Source organism: Heterodontus francisci, chromosome 9 (genome assembly GCF_036365525.1).
Source record: "Heterodontus francisci isolate sHetFra1 chromosome 9, sHetFra1.hap1, whole genome shotgun sequence".
NCBI lineage: Eukaryota > Metazoa > Chordata > Chondrichthyes > Heterodontiformes > Heterodontidae > Heterodontus > Heterodontus francisci.
Window position 1 is genome coordinate 876,820 of NC_090379.1, and position 22,438 is coordinate 899,257.

The 22,438-nt window shown below is 44.9% G+C and overlaps 1 protein-coding gene across 3 annotated transcripts in view; it reads left to right on the plus strand.

The window, feature by feature from the left end:
* Positions 1-22,438, plus strand: part of pomt2 (protein-O-mannosyltransferase 2) — a 266,777-nt gene that overhangs the window by 154,113 nt on the left and 90,226 nt on the right. For all 3 annotated transcript variants that reach the window (XM_068038417.1, XM_068038418.1, XM_068038419.1), the window contains 2 exons: positions 8,274-8,365; positions 19,360-19,436. In XM_068038417.1, the coding sequence (XP_067894518.1) occupies positions 8,274-8,365; positions 19,360-19,436 (169 nt within the window). The remainder of the gene's footprint in view (positions 1-8,273; positions 8,366-19,359; positions 19,437-22,438) is intronic.

Consider the following 22,438-nt stretch of genomic DNA (forward strand, 5'->3'; position numbering starts at 1 on the left):
AGTGCAGGAACAGAGGGACCTGGAGGTGCGTGTGCATAGATCTTTGAAAGTGGTAGAACATATTGAGAGACTAGTTAGTAAAGCATAAGGGATCTTGGGCTTCATAAAATAGAGGCATTGAATTCAAAAGCAGGGATGTTATGCTGAACCTTTATAAAGTTCTGGTTAGGCCCCACCTGGAGATTTGCATCCAGTTCTGGTCTCCACACTTTAGAAGATAGAAATGAATAATAGAGACGGTAAAAATGGATGTTACATTCTGAAGTATCAACTGTAGTGTTGTTGATTCTACTCTACATCCATTGGCATTTATAATCTCCCATCTTCTATTGCATTTCTCCCTCCACCCAATACTGTGGCTCACACCAAACTCTTCAACTGCATTCTTCTGAAGTGCTTAACTGCTGCTGATTGATCAGCATAGGACTCTCCACTTCCCCACTAGAAAGAACAATCCCAAGTGGGTGCTGGGAGTGGTTGGAGTTTTGGCCACTATCTTGGTCGGGTTAGGAAAAATTAATATATTCCTTTTGAGGTACAAAAACCCAACAGGAAAAATGATCCAACCATGGCTAACAAGAGAAGTTAAAGATTGTAATCGATCAAAGAAAGAGGCTTATAAAGTTTCCAAAAAAAGTAATAAGCCTGAGGATTGGCAGCATTTTAGAATTCAGCAGAGGAGCAAAAACTGATAGAGAAAATAGAATATGGAAGTAAGCTAGCGAGTAATATAAAAACAGACTGTAAAAGCTTCTATAGGGTGTGTAAAAAGGAAAAGATTAACAAAGACAAATGTGGGCCCATTATAGGTAGTGAATTTATAATAGGGAACAAGGAAATGGTCAGGAAACTAAACAAATATTTGTGTCTGTCTTCATAGGAAGATACAAAAAAACCTCCCAGAAATACTCGAGAACCAAGGGACTAGCGAGAATGGGGAACTGAAAGAAAGTAGTATTAGTAAAAATGTAATACTGCAGAAATTAATGGGGCTGAAAGTTGGTAAAGCACCTGGACCTGATGATCTAGATCCCAGAGCGTTGAAAGAGGTGGCTGTAGAGATAGTGGACGCATTGGTGGTTGTCGATAGATTCTGGAACAGTTCCTGCAGATTGGAAGGTAGCAAATGTAACCTTAGTATTTAGAACAAAGAACAAAGAAAAGAACAAAGAAAATTACAGCGCAGGAAAAGGCCCTTCGGGCCCTCCAAGCCTACGCCTATCCAAATCCTCTATCTAAACCTGTCGCCTATTTTCTAAGGGTCTGTATCTCTACTTCCCGCCCATTCATGTATCTGTCTAGATACATCTTAAAAGATGCTATCATGCCCGCGTCTACCACCTCCGCTGGCAATGCATTCCATGCACCCACCACCCTCTGCGTAAAGAACTTTCCACGCATATCCCCCCTAAACTTTTCCCCTTTCACTTTGAACTCGTGTCCCCTAGTAATTGAATCCCCCACTCTGGGGGAAAAAGCTTCTTGCTATCCACCCTGTCTATACCTCTCATGATTTTGTACACCTCAATCAGGTCCCCCCTCAACTTCCGTCTTTCTAATGAAAATAATCCTAATCTACTCAACCTCTCTTCATAGCTAGCGCCCTCCATACCAGGCAACATCCTGGTGAACCTCCTCTGCACCCTCTCCAAAGCATCCACATCCTTTTGGTAATGTGGCGACCAGAACTGCACGCAGTATTCCAAATGTGGCCGAACCAAAGTCCTATACAACTGTAACATGACCTGCCAACTCTTGTACTCAATACCCCGTCCGAAGAAGGAAAGCATGCCGTATGCCTTCTTGACCACTCTATTGACCTGCGTTGCCACCTTCAGGGAACAATGGACCTGAACACCCAAATCTCTCTGTACATCAATTTTCCCCAGGACTTTTCCATTTACTGTATAGTTCACTCTTGAATTGGATCTTCCAAAATGCATCACCTCGCATTTACCCTGATAGAACTCCATCTGCCATTTCTGTGCCCAACTCTCCAGTCTATCTATATTCTGCTGTATTCTCTGACAGTCCCCTTCACTATCTGCTACTCCACCAATCTTAGTGTCGTCTGCAAACTTGCTAATCAGACCACCTATACTTTCCTCCAAATCATTTATGTATATCACAAACAACAGTGGTCCCAGCACGGATCCCTGTGGAACACCACTGGTCACACGTCTCCATTTTGAGAAACTCCCTTCCACTGCTACTCTCTGTCTCCTGTTGCCCAGCCAGTTCTTTATCCATCTAGCCAGTACACCTTGGACCCCATGCGCCTTCACTTTCTCCATCAGCCTACCATGGGGAACCTTATCAAACGCCTTACTGAAGTCAAAAACAAGAAATGCTGGATTCACTCAGCAGGTCTGGCAGCATCTGTGGAAAGAGAAGCAGAGTTAACGTTTCGGGTCAGTGACCCTTCTTCGGAACTGGGTCCCTTCCGAAGAAGGGTCACTGACCCGAAACGTTAACTCTGCTTCTCTTTCCACAGATGCTGCCAGACCTGCTGAGTGAATCCAGCATTTCTTGTTTTTGTTTCAGATTTCCAGCATCCGCAGTATTTTGCTTTTATTTTTGCCTTACTGAAGTCCATGTATATGACATCTACAGCCCTTCCCTCATCAATCAACTTTGTCACTTCCTCAAAGAATTCTATTAAGTTGGTAAGACATGACCTTCCCTGCACAAAACCATGTTGCCTATCACTGATAAGCCCATTTTCTTCCAGATGGGAATAGATCCTATCCCTCAGTATCTTCTCCAGCAGCTTCCCTACCACTGACGTCAGGCTCACCGGTCGATAATTACCTGGATTATCCCTGCTACCCTTCTTAAACAAGGGGACAACATTAGCAATTCTCCAGTCCTCCGGGACCTCACCCGTGTTTAAGGATGTTGCAAAGATATCTGTTAAGGCCCCAGCTATTTCCTCTCTCGCTTCCCACAGTAACCTGGGATAGATCCCATCCGGACCTGGGGACTTGTGCACCTTAATGCCTTTTAGAATACCCAACACTTCCTCCCTCCTTATGCCGACTTGACCTAGAGTAATCAAACATCTGTCCCTAACCTCAACATCCGTCATGTCCCTCTCCTCGGTGAATACCGATGCAAAGTACTCGTTTAGAATCTCACCCATTTTCTCTGACTCCACGCATAACTTTCCTCCTTTGTCCTTTAGTGGGCCAATCCTTTCTCTAGTTACCCTCTTGCTCCTTATATATGAATAAAAGGCTTTGGGAATTTCCTTAACCCTGTTTGCTAAAGATATTTCATGACCCCTTTTAGCCCTCTTAATTCCTCGTTTCAAATTGCGCCTACAATCCCGATATTCTTTCAAAGCTTCGTCTTTCTTCAGCCTCCTAGACCTTATGTATGCTTCCTTTTTCCTCTTAGCTAGTCTCACAATTTCACCTGTCATCCATGGTTCCCTAATCTTGCCATTTCTATCCCTCATTTTTACAGGAACATGTCTCTCCTGCACGCTAATCAACCTCTCTTTAAAAGCCTCCCACATATCAAATGTTGATTTACCTTCAAACAGCTGCTCCCAATCTACATTCCCCAGCTCCTGCTGAATTTTGGTATAGTTGGCCTTCCCCCAATTTAGCACTCTTCCTTTAGGACCACTCTCGTCTTTGTCCATGAGTATTCTAAAACTTACGGAATTGTGATCACTATTCCCAAAGTAGTCCCCTACTGAAACGTCAACCACCTGGCCCGGCTCATTCCCCAACACCAGGTCCAGTATGGCCCCTTCCCGAGTTGGACTATTTACATACTGCTCTAGAAAACCCTCCTGGATGCTCCTTACAAATTCTGCTCCATCTGGACCTCTAACACTAAGTGAATCCCAGTCAATGTTGGGAAAATTAAAATCTCCTATCACCACCACCCTGTTGCTCCTACATCTTTCCATAATCTGTTTACATATTTGTACCTCTATTTCACGCTTGCTGTTGGGAGGCCTGTCGTACAGCGCCAACATTATTCCCGCACCCTTCCTATTTCTGAGTTCTCCCCATATTGTCTCACAGCTCGAGTCCTCCATAGTGCCTTCCTTCAGCACAGCTGTGATATCCTCTTTGACCAGTAATGCAACTCCTCCACCCCTTTTACCTCCCTCTCTATCCCGCCTGAAGCATCGGTATCTTGGGATATTTAGTTGCCAATCATGCCCTTCCCTTAACCAAGTCTCAGTAATAGCAATAACATCATCCTCCCAGGTACTAATCCAAGCCCTAATTTCATCTGCCTTACCTACTACACTTCTTGCATTAAAACAAATACACCTCAGACCACCAGTCCCTTTGCTTTCCTCATCTGCTCCCTGCCTACTCTTTCCCTTAGTCACGCTGACTTCATTATCTAGTTCCTTACAGGCTTTAGTTACTACATCTTTACTCTCCACTGACCTCATTTGGTTCCCATCCCCCTGCCACATTAGTTTAAACCCTCCCCAACAGCGTTAGCAAAAGCACCCCCAAGGACATTGGTTCCAGTCCGGCCCAGGTGTAGACCGTCCAATTTGTAATAGTCCCACCTCCCCCAGAACCGGTCCCAATGTCCCAAAAATCTGAACCCCTCCCTCCTGCTCCATCTCTCAAGCCACGCATTCATCCTGACTATTCTTTCATTTCTACTCTGACTATCACGTGGCACTGGTAGCAATCCTGAGATTACTACCTCTGAGGTCCTACTTTTTAACTTGGCTCCTAACTCCCTAAATTCTGCTTGTAGGACCTCATCCCGTTTTTTACCTATATTATTGGTGCCTATGTGCACAACGACAACTGGCTGTTCACCCTCCCCCTTCAGAATGTTCTGCAGCCGATCTGAGACATCCCTGACCCGTGCACCTGGGAGGCAACATACCATTCGAGAGTCTCGTTTTCGACCACAGAACCGCCTATCTACTCCCCTTACAATTGAATCCCCTATGACTATCGCCCTTCCACTCTTTTTCCTGCCCTTCCGAACAGCAGAGCCAGCCACGGTGCCATGAACCTGGCTTCTGCTGCCTTCCCCTGGTGAGCCATCTCCCTCAACAGTATCCAAAACGGTATACCTGTTGTGGAGGGAGATGTCCGCAGGGGACACCTGCGCTGCCTTCCTGCTCTTTCTCTGTCTTTTGGTCACCCATTCCCTTTCACCCTCAGCAATCCTAATCTGCGGTGTGACCAATTCGCTAAACGTGCTATCCACGACTTCCTCAGCATCGCGGATGCTCCAAAGTGAGTCCATCCGCAGCTCGAGAGCCGTCATGCAGTCTAACAAGAGCTGCAGCTGGACACACTTCCTGCACGTGAAGGAGTCAGGGACATCAGCCATGTCCCTGAGCTCCCACATTGAGCAAGAGGAGCATGTCACGGGTCTGAGATCTCCTGCCATTTTTAATCTTCAGCTTAAACTTAGTTAAATGAAAAAGGAACGAAAAGTTTTTAACCAATCACACGATAAAAAAAAAAAGAGAAACAGGAAAAGCCTTACCTTATCTACACACCACCGAGTCCTTTAAGAGAGGAGGGAGAAAGAAAATGAGGAACTACAGACCTGTTAGCCTCACAGTAGTAGGGAAAATGCTGGAATCTATTATAAAGAAAATAATTGACAGATCGGGCAGAGTCAGGATGGATTTATGAAAGGGAAATCATGTTTGACAAACCTGTTGGAGTTTTTTGAGGATGTAACTAGCAGAATAGATAAGGGGGGGGGAAACCAGTGGATGTGCTGTATTTGGATTTTCAGAAAGCTTTCGATAAGGTCCCACACAAGAGGTTAGTAAATAAAATTAAAGCACATGGATTGCGAATTGGTTAACAGACAGAAAACAGGGAGTCACAATATACGGGCCATTCTCAGGTTGGCAAGCTGTGCCAATGGGGTACCGCAAGGATCGCTGCTTGGGCCCCAGCGATTCACAATCTATATCAATGATTTGGATGTGGAGACCAAATGTACTATTTCCAAGTTTGCTGATGACACAAAACTAGAGCGTGGTGAGTGCCTGGAACTTGTTGCCGAGGGAGGTGGTGGAAGCAGGTACGATAGAGACGTTTAAGAGGCATCTTGACAAATACATGAATAGGATGGGAATAGAGGGATACGGTCCCCGGAAGTGCAGAAGGTTTTAGTTTAGGCAGGCATCAAGATCGGCGCAGGCTTGGAGGGCTGAATAGCCTGTTCCTGTGCTGTACGGTTCTTTGTTCTTTTTTGTAAGTTGTGAGGAGGATGCAAAGAGGCTTCGCGGGGATTTAGACAGGCTAAGTGAGTGGGCAAGGACATGGCAGATAGAATATAATGTGGAAAATGTGAGGTTATCCACTTTGGTAAGAAAAACAGAAATGCAGAGTATTTCTTAAATGGTGGGAGATTGGAAGTGTAGATGAACAAAGGACCTGGGGTGTCCTTGTTCATGAGTCACTGAAAGCTAATATGCAGGTCCAGCAAACAATTGGTATGTTGGCCTTTATTGCAAGGGGATTTGAGTACAGGAGTAAAGATGTCTTATTGCAATTATATAGCACCTTTGTGAGACCACACCTGGAGTATTGTGTACAGTTTTGGTCTCCTTACTTAAGGAGGGGGATACATTTGCCACAGAGTGAGTGCAACAAGGGTTCACCAGACTAATTCCTAGGATGGTGGGATTGTCCAATGAAGAGAGACTGAGGAGGCTGAGCCTGTATTCTCTAGAGTTTAGAAGAATGAGAAGAATGTACAAAATCATGAGAGGTATAGACAGGGTGGATAGCAAGAAGCTTTTTCCCAGAGTGGGGAATTCAATTACTAGGGGTCACGAGGTCAAAGTGAGAGGGGAAAAGTTTAGGGGGGATATGCGTGGAAAGTTCTTTACGCAGAGGGTGGTGGGTGCCTGGAACGCGTTGCCAGCGGAGGTGGTAGACGCGGGCACGATAGTGTCTTTTAAGATGTATCTAGACAGATACATGAATGGGCAGGAAGTAAAGAGATACAGACCCTTAGAAAATAGGCGACAGGTTTAGATAGAGGATTTGGATCGGCGCAGGCTTGGAGGGCCGAAGGGCCTGTTCCTGTGCTGTAATTTTCTTTCTTCTTTGAGAGGTGAAATCAACTTGCAGGGCTACAGGGGTTGAGCAGAGGAGGCTGACTGGATTGCTCTGCGGAGAACCAGCATGGACTCGATGGGCCGAATGGCCTCCTTCCATGCCGTAAATGACTCTATGACTCTATCTCATTGAAACTTACAAAATTCTTGCCGGGCTCGACAGGGTAGATGCAGAAAGCATGTTTCCTCTGGCTTGGAGGAATGGGATGGTCTCGTACCGGGGAACACAGTCTCAGAATAAGGGGTCGGCCATTTAAGGCTGAGATGAGGAGGAGTTTCTTCACACAGAGGGTGGTGAATCTTTGGAATTCTCTACCAAAAGGGCTGTGGAGGCTTAGTCATTAAAGACCGAGATCAATAGGTTTCTAGATAACTAAAGATATCAGGGATATGGGGATTGTGTGGGAAAATGGCATTGAGGTAGAAGAGCAGCCATGATCTAGTTGAATGGCAGAGCAGGATCGAGGGGCTGAATAGCCTACTCCTGCTCCTATGTTCCTATGAGGGTCGTGCAGCACAAGGGCTCCTGCACTGCCTCTGATACACTGAGGGTTGTGGTGACCCACACATCACATGGATTCCTGCATTGCCATCTCTTTTCAAGTGTAGATTTTATTAGCTTAAACTCCTACTAGTTTCGTTTTTCACCATTAAGCAAATATTCTTCTCTGTCTTCCTCAAGTCAAAAGTGGATGACGTCACACTTGGCTATGTTGAACTCCCTCAGCACTCTCTTTGTCCACTCATTTAGTCTATGTCCCTTCGTAACTTTCTCCTCCTGTGCCTCCTAAGTTAGTGCAGAACTGTGAAGATATAAATTGTAACAGTGGTGATCTGCCTTGTGGCCAAGATCTGTGTACTTGAACGGACATAACCTGTACCTCTATAATTAGGAGTTTGAATTTAAATGGTGGAGATTTGCTTGTGTTTAAGTGCCATACTGTCTTTGCAGCCCAAATTTATTTCATGATGAAGGGTCACTGACCTGAAACGTTAGCTCTGCTTCTCTCTCCACAGATGCTGTCAGACCTGCTGAGTATTTCCAGCATTTCTTGTTTTTATTTCAGATTTCCAGCACCTGCAGTATTTTGCCTTTATTTATTTCATGAGAGCTGCTTTACTGTTTCAACACTTGAAAATTTGACTTACACTGTGCCTCTCTGTTACTTTTTGCTGTTTCTAGGGGCTGGGAACAGGTCGAAGTCAGCTGCAGTCCGTACCTAAAAGAAACCCCCAACTCATTGTGGAATGTTGAGGACCATGTTAATGCCAAGTGTAAGTGGCTGCTGCTGTGATTCTAATAATAATAAACCTCTCATGTCTATTGTATTCTATTGTACTCTATTGTATTGATCACATTCATAGGAAGCACATTAATGATGGATTTTGGGTACATAAAGAGATTGTCCGCATGAGTATGAATGGAAATTTGTTTACAGAAGACTGTGTTGTGTCCCTGTGGGCATAATCATTAATAAATGTTGGAACTGCTGCACCATTATCTTTACAGAAGTAGTAAGTGCACATTGTTACTAACATCTTATCTAGCAGCTTAATGGTGACATCCTAAGGTGCCTCATGACGTTGGATTCAGAGAGAGAAGTATTATACTGAGTAGCAATGGGAACCAAGGATGAAGTCTAAGAATTGTCCTTCACCTCTCCCTTTTCACTTTGAGGGCTGTAGGCTAGAGGAGATTTCAGAAGTTGGGCAAAGTGAGACTACGTAGGAATTTGTAAACAAGGCTACCAATGCATTGCTAAATTCTTGTATTCATTAAAACAATCATCTACTATTTTCTCTGTAAATGCTCTCTAACATTGGTGATGGCTGAATTATTCTAAAATGATTTCAGTCACCACTTACAACACTCTGCCCACCTCTAACCTGTCTCTCCTTTCTAACTTGTCACTTCTCTAAAGTCCCTTCTGGAGCCTGACATCATTTTCTCCTCGGTGCCTATCCCCCCAGAAATTCCTGGTGTGGTGGTACACAGCCCCTCCTTATCGTCCTCAGTCTCTTCAGTGTTTGAGACTATTGGCCATATTGTTGTGCATCACAGTCTCTCCTCCATGGTCCAGCTCCATGCTTCTGCCTTTGCATGCTTCCACTTCTATCTATCTGGGTGCAGTCAGTGGACTTCTGCAAATGGATGTTTTTTCCCTCTTTCACATTGTCACCTCAGGAGTTCCCCAACGATCTAATATTGGGCCCTTTGTTACCGTCATGGTTCACCTTCCATGCACAATGACAATAGCCAGCTCTACCCCTCCATCTCTTCTCTTGATCCTGCAACCATTTGGATGCTGTCAGACTGCCTATCCAACATTAAGTCTTGGCTAAATTGCAGGTTAAAAACATAGGAATTGCTGGGCGATAAAAGATCAAGATTTATCGAGTTTGCCTTCGACCATCCTGGAGTCATATTACACAAGTTGTTGACTTATCATGGTAATCAATCTTTTATTAATTAGTCTGCAACACACTCTGACATGAAGTGAGGAAAGCACCCAGTGGTGAAAGCTTTCGGAAACATATTGGGTTCAAAATCACCTTTTGCTCTCTAGCTTAAATAGTGAGCAGGATAGTAGCAGACTTCAGGATGACTGAGACAGATTGAAATGTGTAGACGCATGGCAGATGCAGTTTAATGCAGATGAGTGTGAAGTGATGCTCTCAGAAACAGCATGGAGAGACAGTATGATGTAAATGGTATTATATTGGGGGGGCTTCAAGAGCAGAGGGACCTGGGGTTGCATATTCACAAATCTTTGCAGGTGGGCGGGCTAGTCGATATGGTGGTTAAGAAGGTGTATGGGACACTTGGCTTTGTAAATAGGGCATTGAATACAAAAATGAGGAAATAATGTTAAACCTTCACAAATCACAAGTTAGGCCTCAGCTAGAGTAATGTGTGCAGTTCTGGGCATCATATTTTAGGAAGGATGTAAGGGTTTGGAGAGGGCACAGAGGATGTATATCAGGGATGAGGGACTTCAGTTAGGCGGATAGATTTGCATTTTAATGAAGAGAGATGGGGATTTAAGGCAGAAATTCAGGGAGCTAGGGTGGAAGCTTAGAGCGAGAACAAACGGAGTTGTTATCTCTAGGTTGTTGCCCGTGCCACGTGATAGCGAAGCGAGGAATAGGGAGAGAGAGGAGTTGAACACGTGGCTGCAGGGATGGTGGAGGAGGGAGGGTTTTGGTTTCCTGGATAATTGGGGCTCTTTCTGGGGTAGGTGGGACCTCTACAAACAGGATGGTCTTCACCTGAACCAGAGGGGTACCAATATCCTGGGGGGGAGATTTGCTAGTGCTCCTCGGGGGGGTTTAAACTAATTGAGCAGGGGAATGGGAACCTAAATTGTAGTTCCAGTGTACAGGATGTTGAGAGTAGTGAGGTCAGGGATAAGATTACAAGGGCGCAAGAGGGCACTGGCAAGCAAGAACTTGGTTTAAAGTGTGTCTACTTCAACGCCAGGAGCATCCGGAATAAGGTGGGTGAGCTTGCAGCATGGGTTGGTACCTGGGATCTCGATGTAGTGGCCATTTCGGAGACATGGGTAGAGCAGGGGCAGGAATGGATGTTGCAGGTTCCGGGATTTAGATGTTTCAGTAAGAACAGAGAAGATGGTAAAAGAGGAGGGGGTGTGGCATTGTTAATCAAGGAGGGTATTACAGCGGCAGAAAGGACATTTGAGGACTCGTCTACTGAGGTAGTATGGGCCGAGGTTAGAAACAGGAGAGGAGAGGTCACCCTGTTGGGAGTCTTCTATAGACCTCCGAATAGTTCCAGAGATGTAGAGGAAAGGATAGCGAAGATGATTCTCGACAGGGGCGAGAGTAACAGGGTAGTTGTTATGGGGGACTTTAACTTTCCAAATATTGACTGGAAATACTATAGTTCGAGTACTTTAGATGGGTCTGTTTTTGTCCAGTGTGTGCAGGAGGGTTTTCTGACACAGTATGTAGATAGGCCAACCAGGGGCGATGCCACATTGGATTTGGTACTGGGTAATGAACCCGGCCAGGTGTTAGATTTAGATGCAGGTGAGCACTTTGGTGATAGTGATCACAATTCGGTTAGGTTTACCTTAGCGATGGGCAGGGACAGGTATATACCGCAGGGCAAGAATTATAGCTGGGGGAAAGGAAATTATGATGCGATTAGGCAAGATTTAGGATGCGTAGGATGGGGAAGGAAACTGCAGGGGATGGGCACAATCGAAATGTGGAGCTTATTCAAGGAGCAGCTACTGTGTGTCCTTGATAAGTATGTACCTGTCAGGCAGGGAGGAAGTTGTCGCGCGAGGGAGCCGTGGTTTACTAAAGAAGTTGAAGCGCTTGTCAAGAGGAAGAAGAAGGCTTATGTTAGGATGAGACATGAAGGCTCAGTTAGGGCGCTTGAGAGTTACAAGCTAGCCAGGAAGGATCTAAAGGGAGAGCTAAGAAGAGCAAGGAGAGGACACGAGAAGTCATTGGCAGATAGGATCAAGGAAAACCCTAAGGCTTTCTATAGGTATATCAGGAATAAAAGAATGACTAGAGTTAGATTAGGGCCAATCAAGGATAGTAGTGGGAAGTTGTGTGTGGAATCAGAGGAGATAGGGGAAGCGTTAAATGAATATTTTTCGTCAGTATTTACAGTAGAGAAAGAAAATGTTGTCGAGGAGAATACTGAGATTCAGACTACTGGGCTAGATGGGATTGAGGTTCACAAGGAGGAGTTATTAGCAATTTTGGAAAGTGTGAAAATAGATAAGTCCCCTGGGCCAGATGGGATTTATCCTAGGATTCTCTGGGAAGCCAGGGAGGAGATTGCAGAGCCTTTGTCCTTGATCTTTATGTTGTCATTGTCGACAGGAATAGTGCCGGAAGACTGGAGGATAGCAAATGTTGTCCCCTTGTTCAAGAAGGGAGTAGAGACAGCCCTGGTAATTATAGACCTGTGAGCCTTACTGCGGTTGTGGGTAAAATGTTGGAAAAGGTTATAAGAGACAGGATTTATAATCATCTTGAAAAGAATAAGTTCATTAGCGATAGTCAGCACGGTTTTGTGATGGGTAGGTCGTGCCTCACAAAACATAGAGTTTTTCGAGAAGGTGGCCAAACAGGTGGATGAGGGTAAAGCAGTGGATGTGGTGTATATGGATTTCAGTAAGGCGTTTGATAAGGTTCCCCACGGTTGGCTATTGCAGAAAATACGGATGTATGGGATTGAAGGTGATTTAGAGCTTTGGATCAGAAATTGGCTAGCTGAAAGAAGACAGAGGGTGGTGGTTGATGGCAAATGTTCATCCTGGAGTTTAGTTACTAGTGGTGTACCGCAAGGATCTGTTTTGGGGCCACTGCTGTTTGTCATTTTTATAAATGACCTGGAAGAGGGTGTAGAAGGGTGGGTTAGTAAATTTGCGGATGACACGAAGGTCGGTGGAGTTGTGGATAGTGCCGAAGGATGTTGTAGGGTACAGAGGGACATAGATAGGCTGCAGAGCTGGGCTGAGAGATGGCAAATGGAGTTTAATGCGGAAAAGTGTGAGGTGATTCACTTTGGAAGGAGTAACAGGAATGCAGAGTACTGGGCTAATGGGAAGATTCTTGGTAGTGTAGATGAACAGAGAGATCTTGGTGTCCAGGTACATAAATCCCTGAAAGTTGCTACCCAGGTTAATAGGGCTGTTAAGAAGGCATATGGTGTGTTAGCTTTTATTAGTAGGGGGATCGAGTTTCGGAGCCACGAGGTCATGCTGCAGCTGTACAAAACTCTGGTGAGACCGCACCTGGAGTATTGCGTGCAGTTCTGGTCACCGCATTATAGGAAGGATGTGGAAGCTTTGGAAAGGGTGCAGAGGAGCTTTACTAGGATGTTGCCTGGTATGGAGGGAAGGTCTTACGAGGGAAGGCTGAGGGACTTGAGGTTGTTTTTGTTGGAGAGAAGGAGGAGGAGAGGTGACTTAATAGAGACATATAAGATAATCAGAGGGTTAGATAGGGTGGATAGTGAGAGTCTTTTTCCTCAGATGGTGATGGCAAACACGAGGGGACATAGCTTGAAGTTGAGGGGTGATAGATATCGGACAGATGTCAGAGGTAGTTTCTTTACACAGAGAGTAGTAGGGGCGTGGAACGCCCTGCCTGCAACAGTAGTAGACTCGCCAACTTTAAGGGCATTTAAGTGGTCATTGGATAGACATATGGATGAAAATGGAATAGTGTAGGTCAGATGGTATCACAGGTCGGCGCAACATCGAGGGCCGAAGGGCCTGTACTGCGCTGTAATGTTCTAATTCTAATTCTAACATTATCTGCTTCCACCGTCTCCTGATGAAACCTATTCCAAAGATTGACCACCTGCTTCCGATTTCCCTTCGCTAATTCTGCTGTTGTTTTCGGTGTTTGCCTTACTTTCCTCTACCTCAGTAGTGAAGCCAAGTGTCCCATACGCCGCCTTAACCCCCCCTGACTGTTGACTCAGCTTCAACAAGAACATGCAAATTTGGTGTTCAGCTCAACCCTATGCTGAGCATCAAACCACATATTGCCTCAAGGTCTAAGTCTGATCTCACCTTGGCCCTCTGCTGCTAAAACGCTGTATTTGTGTCTCCACCAAATCAGAGTACTCCAGTGGTCACCTAACTGATTTTCCTAATGCATGATCCATAAACTCGATCTGTCCAAAATGCAGCTACTTGTATCTTGTCTCCACTTGCTTTTTCATCCTTCCTGCCCTCTCAAACTTTCATAAGCTCCCTGACCCTTAAAATATTGCATTTAAAGTCATCATCTTCCTGAAGGTAGCAAGGCAAGTTGAGAAGGCTGTTAAAAAGAATATGGGATCCTTGGTCTTATAAACCGAGTCATTGAGTACAAAAGCAAGGAAGTTATTGTAACCCTTTATAAATTACTGGTTGGGACCCAGATGAAGTATTGTGTCCACTTCTGCGCACCACGTTTCAGAGTGTGCAGTGGATGTTTCTTGAATGGGTCTAGAAATGTGGTACTTGAGTTTTGTGGAGAAACATTTTTTTTTCCTAAGCAGAAAAGGCTGTGGGGAGATTTCATAGAGGTTTTGAAAATAGTGAGGGATTTTGATGGAGTAGATAAACTGTTTTCACACAGGGTCAGTGATCAGAGCAAACAGATTGAAGATAATTGCCAAAAGATCCATGGGGAAATGAAGAAAAAATTCAGTGAAAAACTTCAGTGAAATGCACTGCCTGGAAGGAAGTAGATTCAACCGTTACCTTCAAAAGGGAATTGGATAAATACTTTCAGGGAAAAAAATTTTGCAGGGTGGTGAAGGAAGTGCAAGGGAGTGAAACTGTTTGGACAACTATACCAAAGCACCAGCACATTCAAGATGGGCCAAATGGCATAGTTCTGCACAGAGTCATTGTGGCACCGAAGGAAACTATTTGGCCCATCAAGTCAAAAAACTTACTGTTTACTTCATGGGAATTCTGCAAGGTGATTTTTTGGGTAAGTAACAGCTGTTAGTGCATTTAAATTGCTTAAAAAGGGGGAAAGTTTTTTTTAAAAACCCTCAAGTGATAAGGTGAGTAGTACTACTTAAATTAGAGTAATTTATTAAGAACTTTAGATTGTACTGGGTAGTGTTTGGAGTAGAAAAAGACCCCAAGTGTAATTAGTATTTTTTAAAGGGAGTAACTAAATTAATTTAAAGGTAAGTCTGGCAGGAGAGCTTAGCCCCGTGATATGTTCCTCCTGCACTATGTGGAAAATCCAGTGTCCCTGACAACCATGTGTGCAAGAAGTGTATCCATCTGCAGCTACTGACTACCCGTATTACGGAGCTAGAGCTGCGGGTGGATTCACTGTGGAGGGAGCATCCACGATGCTGAGGACGTCGTGGTTGGCATGTTTAGAGAGGGGGTCACAGTGCAGGTAATGGCAGCACAGGCAGAAAAGGGATGGGTGAGCACCAGGTGGAGTAGTAAGTGCAGGAGTCCCCTGTGGCCATCCCCCTCTCAAACAGATATACTGCTTTGGATACGGTTGGGGGGAGATGGCCTCCCAGGGGAAAGCAGCAACAGCCAGGTCCGTGGCACCAAGGATGGCTCTGCTGCACAGCAGGGGAGAAAAAGGGGTGGAAGAACTATAGTAATAAGGGATTCTATCGTAAGGGGTGCAGATAGGCGTTTCTGTGGCCGCAAACGTGACTCCAGGATGGTATGTTGCCTCCTTGGTGCTAGGGTCAAGGATGTCATGGAGCGGCTGCAGGACATTCTGAAGGGGGAGGGTGAACAGCCAGAGGTGATGCTACACATTGGTACCAACGACATAGGGAGAAAAAGGGATGAGGTCCTGCAACAAGAACTTAGGGAGCTAGGTAGCAGACTAAAAAGAACAAAGAACAGTACAGCACAGGAACAAGCCATTCGGCCCTCCAAGCCTGCGCCGATCTTGATGCCTGCCTAAACTAAAACTTCCAGGATCCGTATCCCTCTATTCCCATCCTATTCATGTATTTGTCAAGATGTCTCTTAAACGTCTCTATGGTACCTGCTTCCACCACCTCCCCCGGCAACAAGTTCCAGGCACTCACCACCCTCTGTGTAAAGAACTTGCCTCGCACATCCCCTCGAAACCTGGCCCCTCTCACCTTAAGCCTATGTCCCCTAGTAACTGATTCTTCCACCCTGGGAAAAAGCTTCTGACTATCCACTCTGTCCATGCCACTTGTAACTTTGTAAACCTCTATCATGTCGCCCCTCCACCTCCGTCGTTCCAGTGAAAACAATCCGAATTTATCCAACCTCTCCTCATAGCTAATGCCCTCCAGACCAGGCAACATCCTGGTATACCTCTTCTGTACCCTCTCCAAAGCCTCCGCGTCCTTCTGGTAGTGTGGCGACCAGAATTGCACGCAATATTCTAAGTGTGGCCTAACTAAAGTCCTGTATAGCTGCAGGATGACTTGCCTATTTTTATACTCTATGCCCCGACCGATGAAGGCAAGCATGCCGTATGCCTTCTTGACTACCTTATCCACCTGCGTTGCCACTTTCAGTGACCTGTGGACCTATACGCCCAGATCTCTCTGCCTGTCAATACTCCCCCAGGCCCAGATGAGATGTATCCCAGGTTGTTATGTGAGGAAAGGGAGGAGATAGCAGGGGCTTTGACACAAATTTTCAAATCCACTCTGGCCATAGGAGTGGTACCAGAGGATTGGAAGACAGCGAATGTGGTACCATTATTCAAGAAGGGGATAAACCAGGTAAATACAGGCCTGGGAGTCTAACATCAGTGATTGGGAAACTATTGGAAAAAATCTGAGCGACAGGATTAATCTCCACTTGGAGAGGCAGGGATTAATCAGGGATAGTCAGCATGGCTTTGTCGGGGGAGATCGTGTCTAACTTGATTGAATTTTTCGAGGAGGTGACTAGATGTGTCGATGAGGGTAAAGCAGTAGATGTAGTATACATGAATTTCAGTAAGGCTTTTGATAAGGTCCAGCATGGGAGTTTGTTTAAGAAGGTAAGTGCCCATGGGATCCAGGGAAATTTGGCAAATTGGATCCAAAATTGGCTTAGTGGCAGGTGGCAGAGGGTAATGGTCAAGGGCTGTTTTTGCGATTGGAAGCCTGTGACCAGTGGTGTACCACAGGGATCGGTGCTGGGACCCTTGCTGTTTGTAGTGTACATTAATGAATTGGACGTGAATATAGGAGGTATGATCAGTAAGTTCGCAGGTGACACGAAAATTGGTGGTGTTGTAAATAGTGAGGAGGAAATCCTTAGATTGCAAGAAGATATAGATGGGCTGGTAAGATGGGCAGCCCAGTGGCAAATGGAATTATTCCTGAAAAGTGTGAGGTAATGCATTTTGGGAGGACTAACAAGGCATGGGAATATACAATGGATGGTAGGACCCTGGGAAGTACAGAGGGTCAGAAGGACCTTGGTGTACTTGTCCATAGATCACTGAAGGTAGCAGCACAGGTAGCTAAGGGGGTTAGGAAGGCATATGGGATACTTGCCTTTATTAGCTGAGGCATAGAATATAAGAGCAGGGAGGTTATGATGGAGCTGTATAAAACGCTAGTTAGTCCAGAGCTGGAGTACTGTGTACAGTTCTGGTCACCACACTATAGGAAGGATGTGATTGCACTGGAGAGGGTGCAGAGGAGATTCATCTGGATGTTGCCTGGGCTGGAGCATTTCAGCTATGAAGAGAGGTTGGATAGGCTAGGGTTGTTTTCCTTAGAGCAGAGAAGGCTGAGGGGGGACCTGATTGAGGTATACAAGATATTGAGGGGCATTGATAGGTTAGATAGGAGGAAACTTTTTCCCTTAGCGGAGGGGTCAAGCATCAGGGGGCAGAGATTTAGGGTAAGGGGCAGGAGGTTTTGAGGAGATTTGAGGAAACATTTTTTCATCCAGAGGGTGGTTGGAATCTGGAACGCAATGCCTGAAGAGGTGGTCGAGGCAGGAACCCTCACAATATTTAAGAAATATTTAGATGAGCACTTGAAACGCCATAGCATACAAGGCTATGGGCCAAGTGCAGGAATATGGGATTAGAATAGTTGGGTGCAGTATGGCCGGCACAGACACGATGGGCCGAAGGGCCTGTTTCTGTGCTGTAAGGCTCTATGACTCTGTCTATGCCAGCTCTCCATCGAGGCAATCCAATCAGTTCCATTCCTGTACTGTATCCCCATTGTCCTGTAAGTTTATTTCCTTTTGAAATCATTTGTCATCTCTGCTTCCACCAGCCTCGTAAGCAGTAAGTTCCAGGTCGTTATTACCCATTGCATTAAAAAAGTTCTTCCTCACATCCCTCCCCTTCATCTCTTGCCCAAAGCCTTAAATATGTGACCCTTAGTCCTTGTATGCAGCTAATGGAACGGTCTACCTTATCCAAACCTGTCATAATCTTGTACACCTCTAATAAATCTCCCCACAATTAGCTTTTCTCCAAGGAGAGCAACTCCAGTTTCTCCAACCTAACCTTGCAGCTAAAATCCCTCATCCCTGGAACCATTCTGGCAAATCTCCTCTCCACCCTCTCAAGGACCTTTACATCCTTCCTAAAGTGTGGCGGCCAGAACTGGACACAATACTCCAGTTGTGGCCTAACCAGAGCTTTATAAAAGTTCGGCCTAACTTCTTTGCTTTTGTACTCCGTATTTAGGAAGCCCAAAAACCCATATGCTTTTCTGACCATTCTCTCAATATGTCCTGCCACCTTCAAAGATCAATGCAGATGCACCTCCAGCTCCCTCTGTTCCTGCACGCTCATTTAGAATTGTGCCATTAAGTCTGTATGGCCTTTACCTATCCCTTCTGCCAAAATGCATCACCTTGTCTGTATTAAATTCCATTTGCGACTTGTCTACACATTCTGCCAGCCTACCTATGTCCATTTTCTTATTCTTTTATGGGATTTGGGCATCACTGGCTAGGCCATTTCAGAGAGCAGTTAAGAGTCAACCACTTGCTGTGGGTCTGGAATCATATGTAAGCCAGACCTGATAAGGATGGCAGATTTCCTTGCCTGAAGGGCAGCAGTGAACCAGATGAGTTTATAACAATCGATGATAGTTTCGTGGCACCATTACTGAGACTAGCTTCCAACTCCAGATTTTTATTAATTAATTTAATTTAATAATTAATTGGATTTAAATTCCACCAGCTGCTGTAGGATATGAACCTGTGGGCCTGGGCCTCTGGATTAAACGTTCAGTGACATTACCACTATGCCACCGTCTTCCCCCTATTGTAGCTGATTTGTATCTTCCTCATTGATTGCCACACCTCCAAGTTTGGTATCATCGACAAATTTTGAAATGTTACTGTGCTGTATGATTCAAATTACTCCATATTCTCGTTTTTGCATAGCTCCGCGCCAATGCTCCACTCTACCTCTGCACCAGACTCTCTGCTTCCCATCACTGATCTGAACCGTTAGCCTCCTGTGTATGCTGTCCTCTTCTCCCATTACTGAGAGCTGCCTAACCTCTAACAATATAACCATCCTCCAGAATCCACGTGTTCCTTGACCTCTCTGTCGCTTATTTAAAAAAAACTGTCTCAAAATTTTTTTCTCAGCCTTCAATCATTTTCCCAGACACTGTTGGTTTGCTGTTCCTTTCACCAATATGCTGTAAAACACCATCAAATGCTTTCTCTGTTCTACGCTATGTAAGTTGTTGCTCATCATTTGTGAGCATATGGTAAAGCCAGTAATTCCCCATTAGACTTGGTGGTTCCATCGTAATGAGACCTTTATCATTGCAGTGCCGAATATCAGCCTGGAGGTACTGAAACCCTCATTCCCGGAGATCCTGCTGGAGTCACACGTCGTCATGATCCGGGTTCGTAAATTTCCTCATCGTGCTTTTCGTAAATATCAAATACGGAGCAGCCTGCCTGCAGTTATTCTAGTCCATTATTTTAGAGCATTGAATAAACTCTCTTTTATTCACTATCTCCTGTTGCCCACGTGAAGGTATCTTTGATGTGCTTGCGCACTCGCCTGGCATTGCATCCGCCTCCGCATTCGCAGTTTACCCCATCGGTTGAGTATATGATATTCGTGTCGGGGGGAGTTCAGGTTTACCTCAGTGTCATTATATGTATCTCAGCGGTAATCAGATGCCTGATTTTATCAGTTATTCTGAGTTAATCAATTATAAGCTGTGCACAGTATGCCATTAAATAGCAGGATATAGATTTCTTACCAGCCTGCATAAGTAATTTTTATGACAGGAAACTGAGGAGGAAAAATATGGAATGGTTATGCTGATTATAGGTTTATGAGGAAGGATGTGAGAATCCTTGGGAGGGGGCAGAGGAGATTTATCAGAATGTTTCCAGGAAGGTGGGATTTTAGTTACAAGGTTAGGTTGGAAAAGATGGCGTTCTTCTCCCTGGAGCAAAGAGATTGCAGGGTGATTTGATAGACATGTACAAGATTATGACTGGCTAAGATAAATTAAACTGATAACTGATGGTACAGGGACTAGGGGACATAGATTGAAGGTTTTGGGCAAGAGAGGCAGGGGAATGTGAGGAAGCACTTTTTACGAGGGTGGTGGAAGCGGAGACAATCAATGATTTCAAAAGGAAATTGGTTGGGCATTTGAGGGAAATACACCTGCAGGACTATGGGGATCGAACGGGGGAGTAGGACTAACTGGATTGCTCCACAGAAAGCCAGCATGGACTCAATGGCCTCCTGTGCTGTAAATTACTCTATGAAAATACTTGTAAGCATATTTGGCGGTCTAATTTTCAGCCCTTCATGTCCTATCGTTTCTGTAATTATCCTCCAGCTTACTAAAGCTTTATTATTTTATATTCTGCCAGTCATTGTTTATACACTCTCAACGTTCCTGGTCCAACTTTTCACTGCTCTGTTTTGTATAGCTCTTTGACCGCCTTCTTATTAGTAGACTTAATTTGCTGGAAGGCATTATCACAACCAAGTGAATCCCAAAATAAAAATTGAAAATACTCAGGTCAGGCAGCATTTGTGGAGAAAAAGAGTTAATAGGGGTAATTTTAATCCCCATTCCCATCCCCACCCCCACCCCGCAAACAAGTGGGTTTGGGTTGGGTGGAAAGTTAAAATGTTAAAAATATGAAACAAAGATGAGCAACCAATCTACTCGAAGGAGGTAGATTGATTGTTGAAATATTTTAAGGAGGCTGTGTACCTTCATTTCAACCACAGTCAGACAGATTTCCAGGGCCTCAGGAAATCCAGTGGGTAAAAAGTGGTGAGAAGGGCCGGATCCATATGCTAAGTGCCTTTACAGCATTGCTTGTGGCCCAGGAGGAACTGTTTCTCCCTCCACTCAACCCTCGCCCCCCAACCCCCACCTCCACCTTCACGAGCCCTCACTGACCCACTCAACCATGCTGTACCCATTCCCTGCAATCTCTACCCCCAACAACCATTAAACCTACCTGGTCCTGAGCTGCGGCCATTGCAAGAGCATTCCCTGCCTGACGGGGAGCCAGGCCGGTCAATCAGGCTGTCTTCTAGACAGGGAGTCCGTTCTCAAAAACATGCAAGCTATGGAGCTAAACATCCATGCCATTTGGGGAAACCCAGACTTGGAGGTTTCCTATCCATGAGTCTTTCTCACTGACCCCTCCCCCCACTTCCTGGCAACACCATGCTCTGAAAACCCAAACCATAAGATATTGGGGCCAATGTTTCAGGTCAATGGCCTTTTGTCAGAGCATCTGATGAAAGGTCATCAAACTGAAACACAAACTGTTGTTCTGCACAGATGCAGTCTGACCTGCTGAGTATGACACATGGTTCCAAGGAGATCAAGGTTGGGCAATAAATATTGCAGGGTACACAATATTTTGGACAGAGAGACAATGGCAAAGGAGGAGGAGTAGCCCTGATATTAACGTCATTATGCCATCCTTTACTAAGAAGGGATCTGGCCTCAGAGGATCATGAAGTAGAATCAGTTTGTGTGGAAATTAGGAATAGCAGGAGTTAGAAAACACTGGTGGGAGTAGTTTACAGGCCCTCTAACAGTTATATTATTAGACACAACATTAAACGGGAACATGTAAAAAGGTAATGTATTAATTGCGGGGGACTTTAATCTGCATATAGACTGGGACAATCAAATTGGCAACAGTGGTCTAGAAGATGCATTTGTAGAATGCTTTCATTACAGTTTCTGGGAGCAGTACGTTGTAGAACCAAGTAGGAATAAAGCTATCATAACAGAAAGTGCTGGAAAAACTCAGCAGGTCTGGCAGCATCTGTGGAGAGAGAAGCAGAGTTAATGTTTCAGGTTAGTGACCCTTCAGACCTGGCAGATATAAGAAATGTAAAAGATTTTAAGCAAGTAAAGCGAGGGTAGGGCAAGAGTTAACAAAATAGAAGGTGTAGATAGGACAAGGTCACAGAATAGCTGACCAGAAGGTCATGGGGCAAAGGCAAACAATATGTTAATGGTGTACTGAAAGACAAAGCATTAGTACCGATAGGGTGTTAATGGACTAAAAACTGAACAGCCAGAAGCACAAATATGAAAAACAAAGATGGCAGGCACAGTAGAAACATACTGAACAAACTAAAATAAAATAAACACAAAAAATAAAAGAAAAAAGAACTAAACATAAAAGTAAAATGGGGGGGCCTGTCATGCTCTGAAATTATTGAACTCAATGTTCAGTCTGGCAGGCTGCAGCATGTCTAATCAGTAAATGAGATGCTGTTCCTCGAGTTTGTGTTGATGCTCACTGGAACACTGCAGCAATCCCAGGACAGAGATGTGAGCACGAGAGCAGGCGGGTGTGTAAAACTAGAAAAGCAGAATATTTTTTAAAAGGTGTGAAG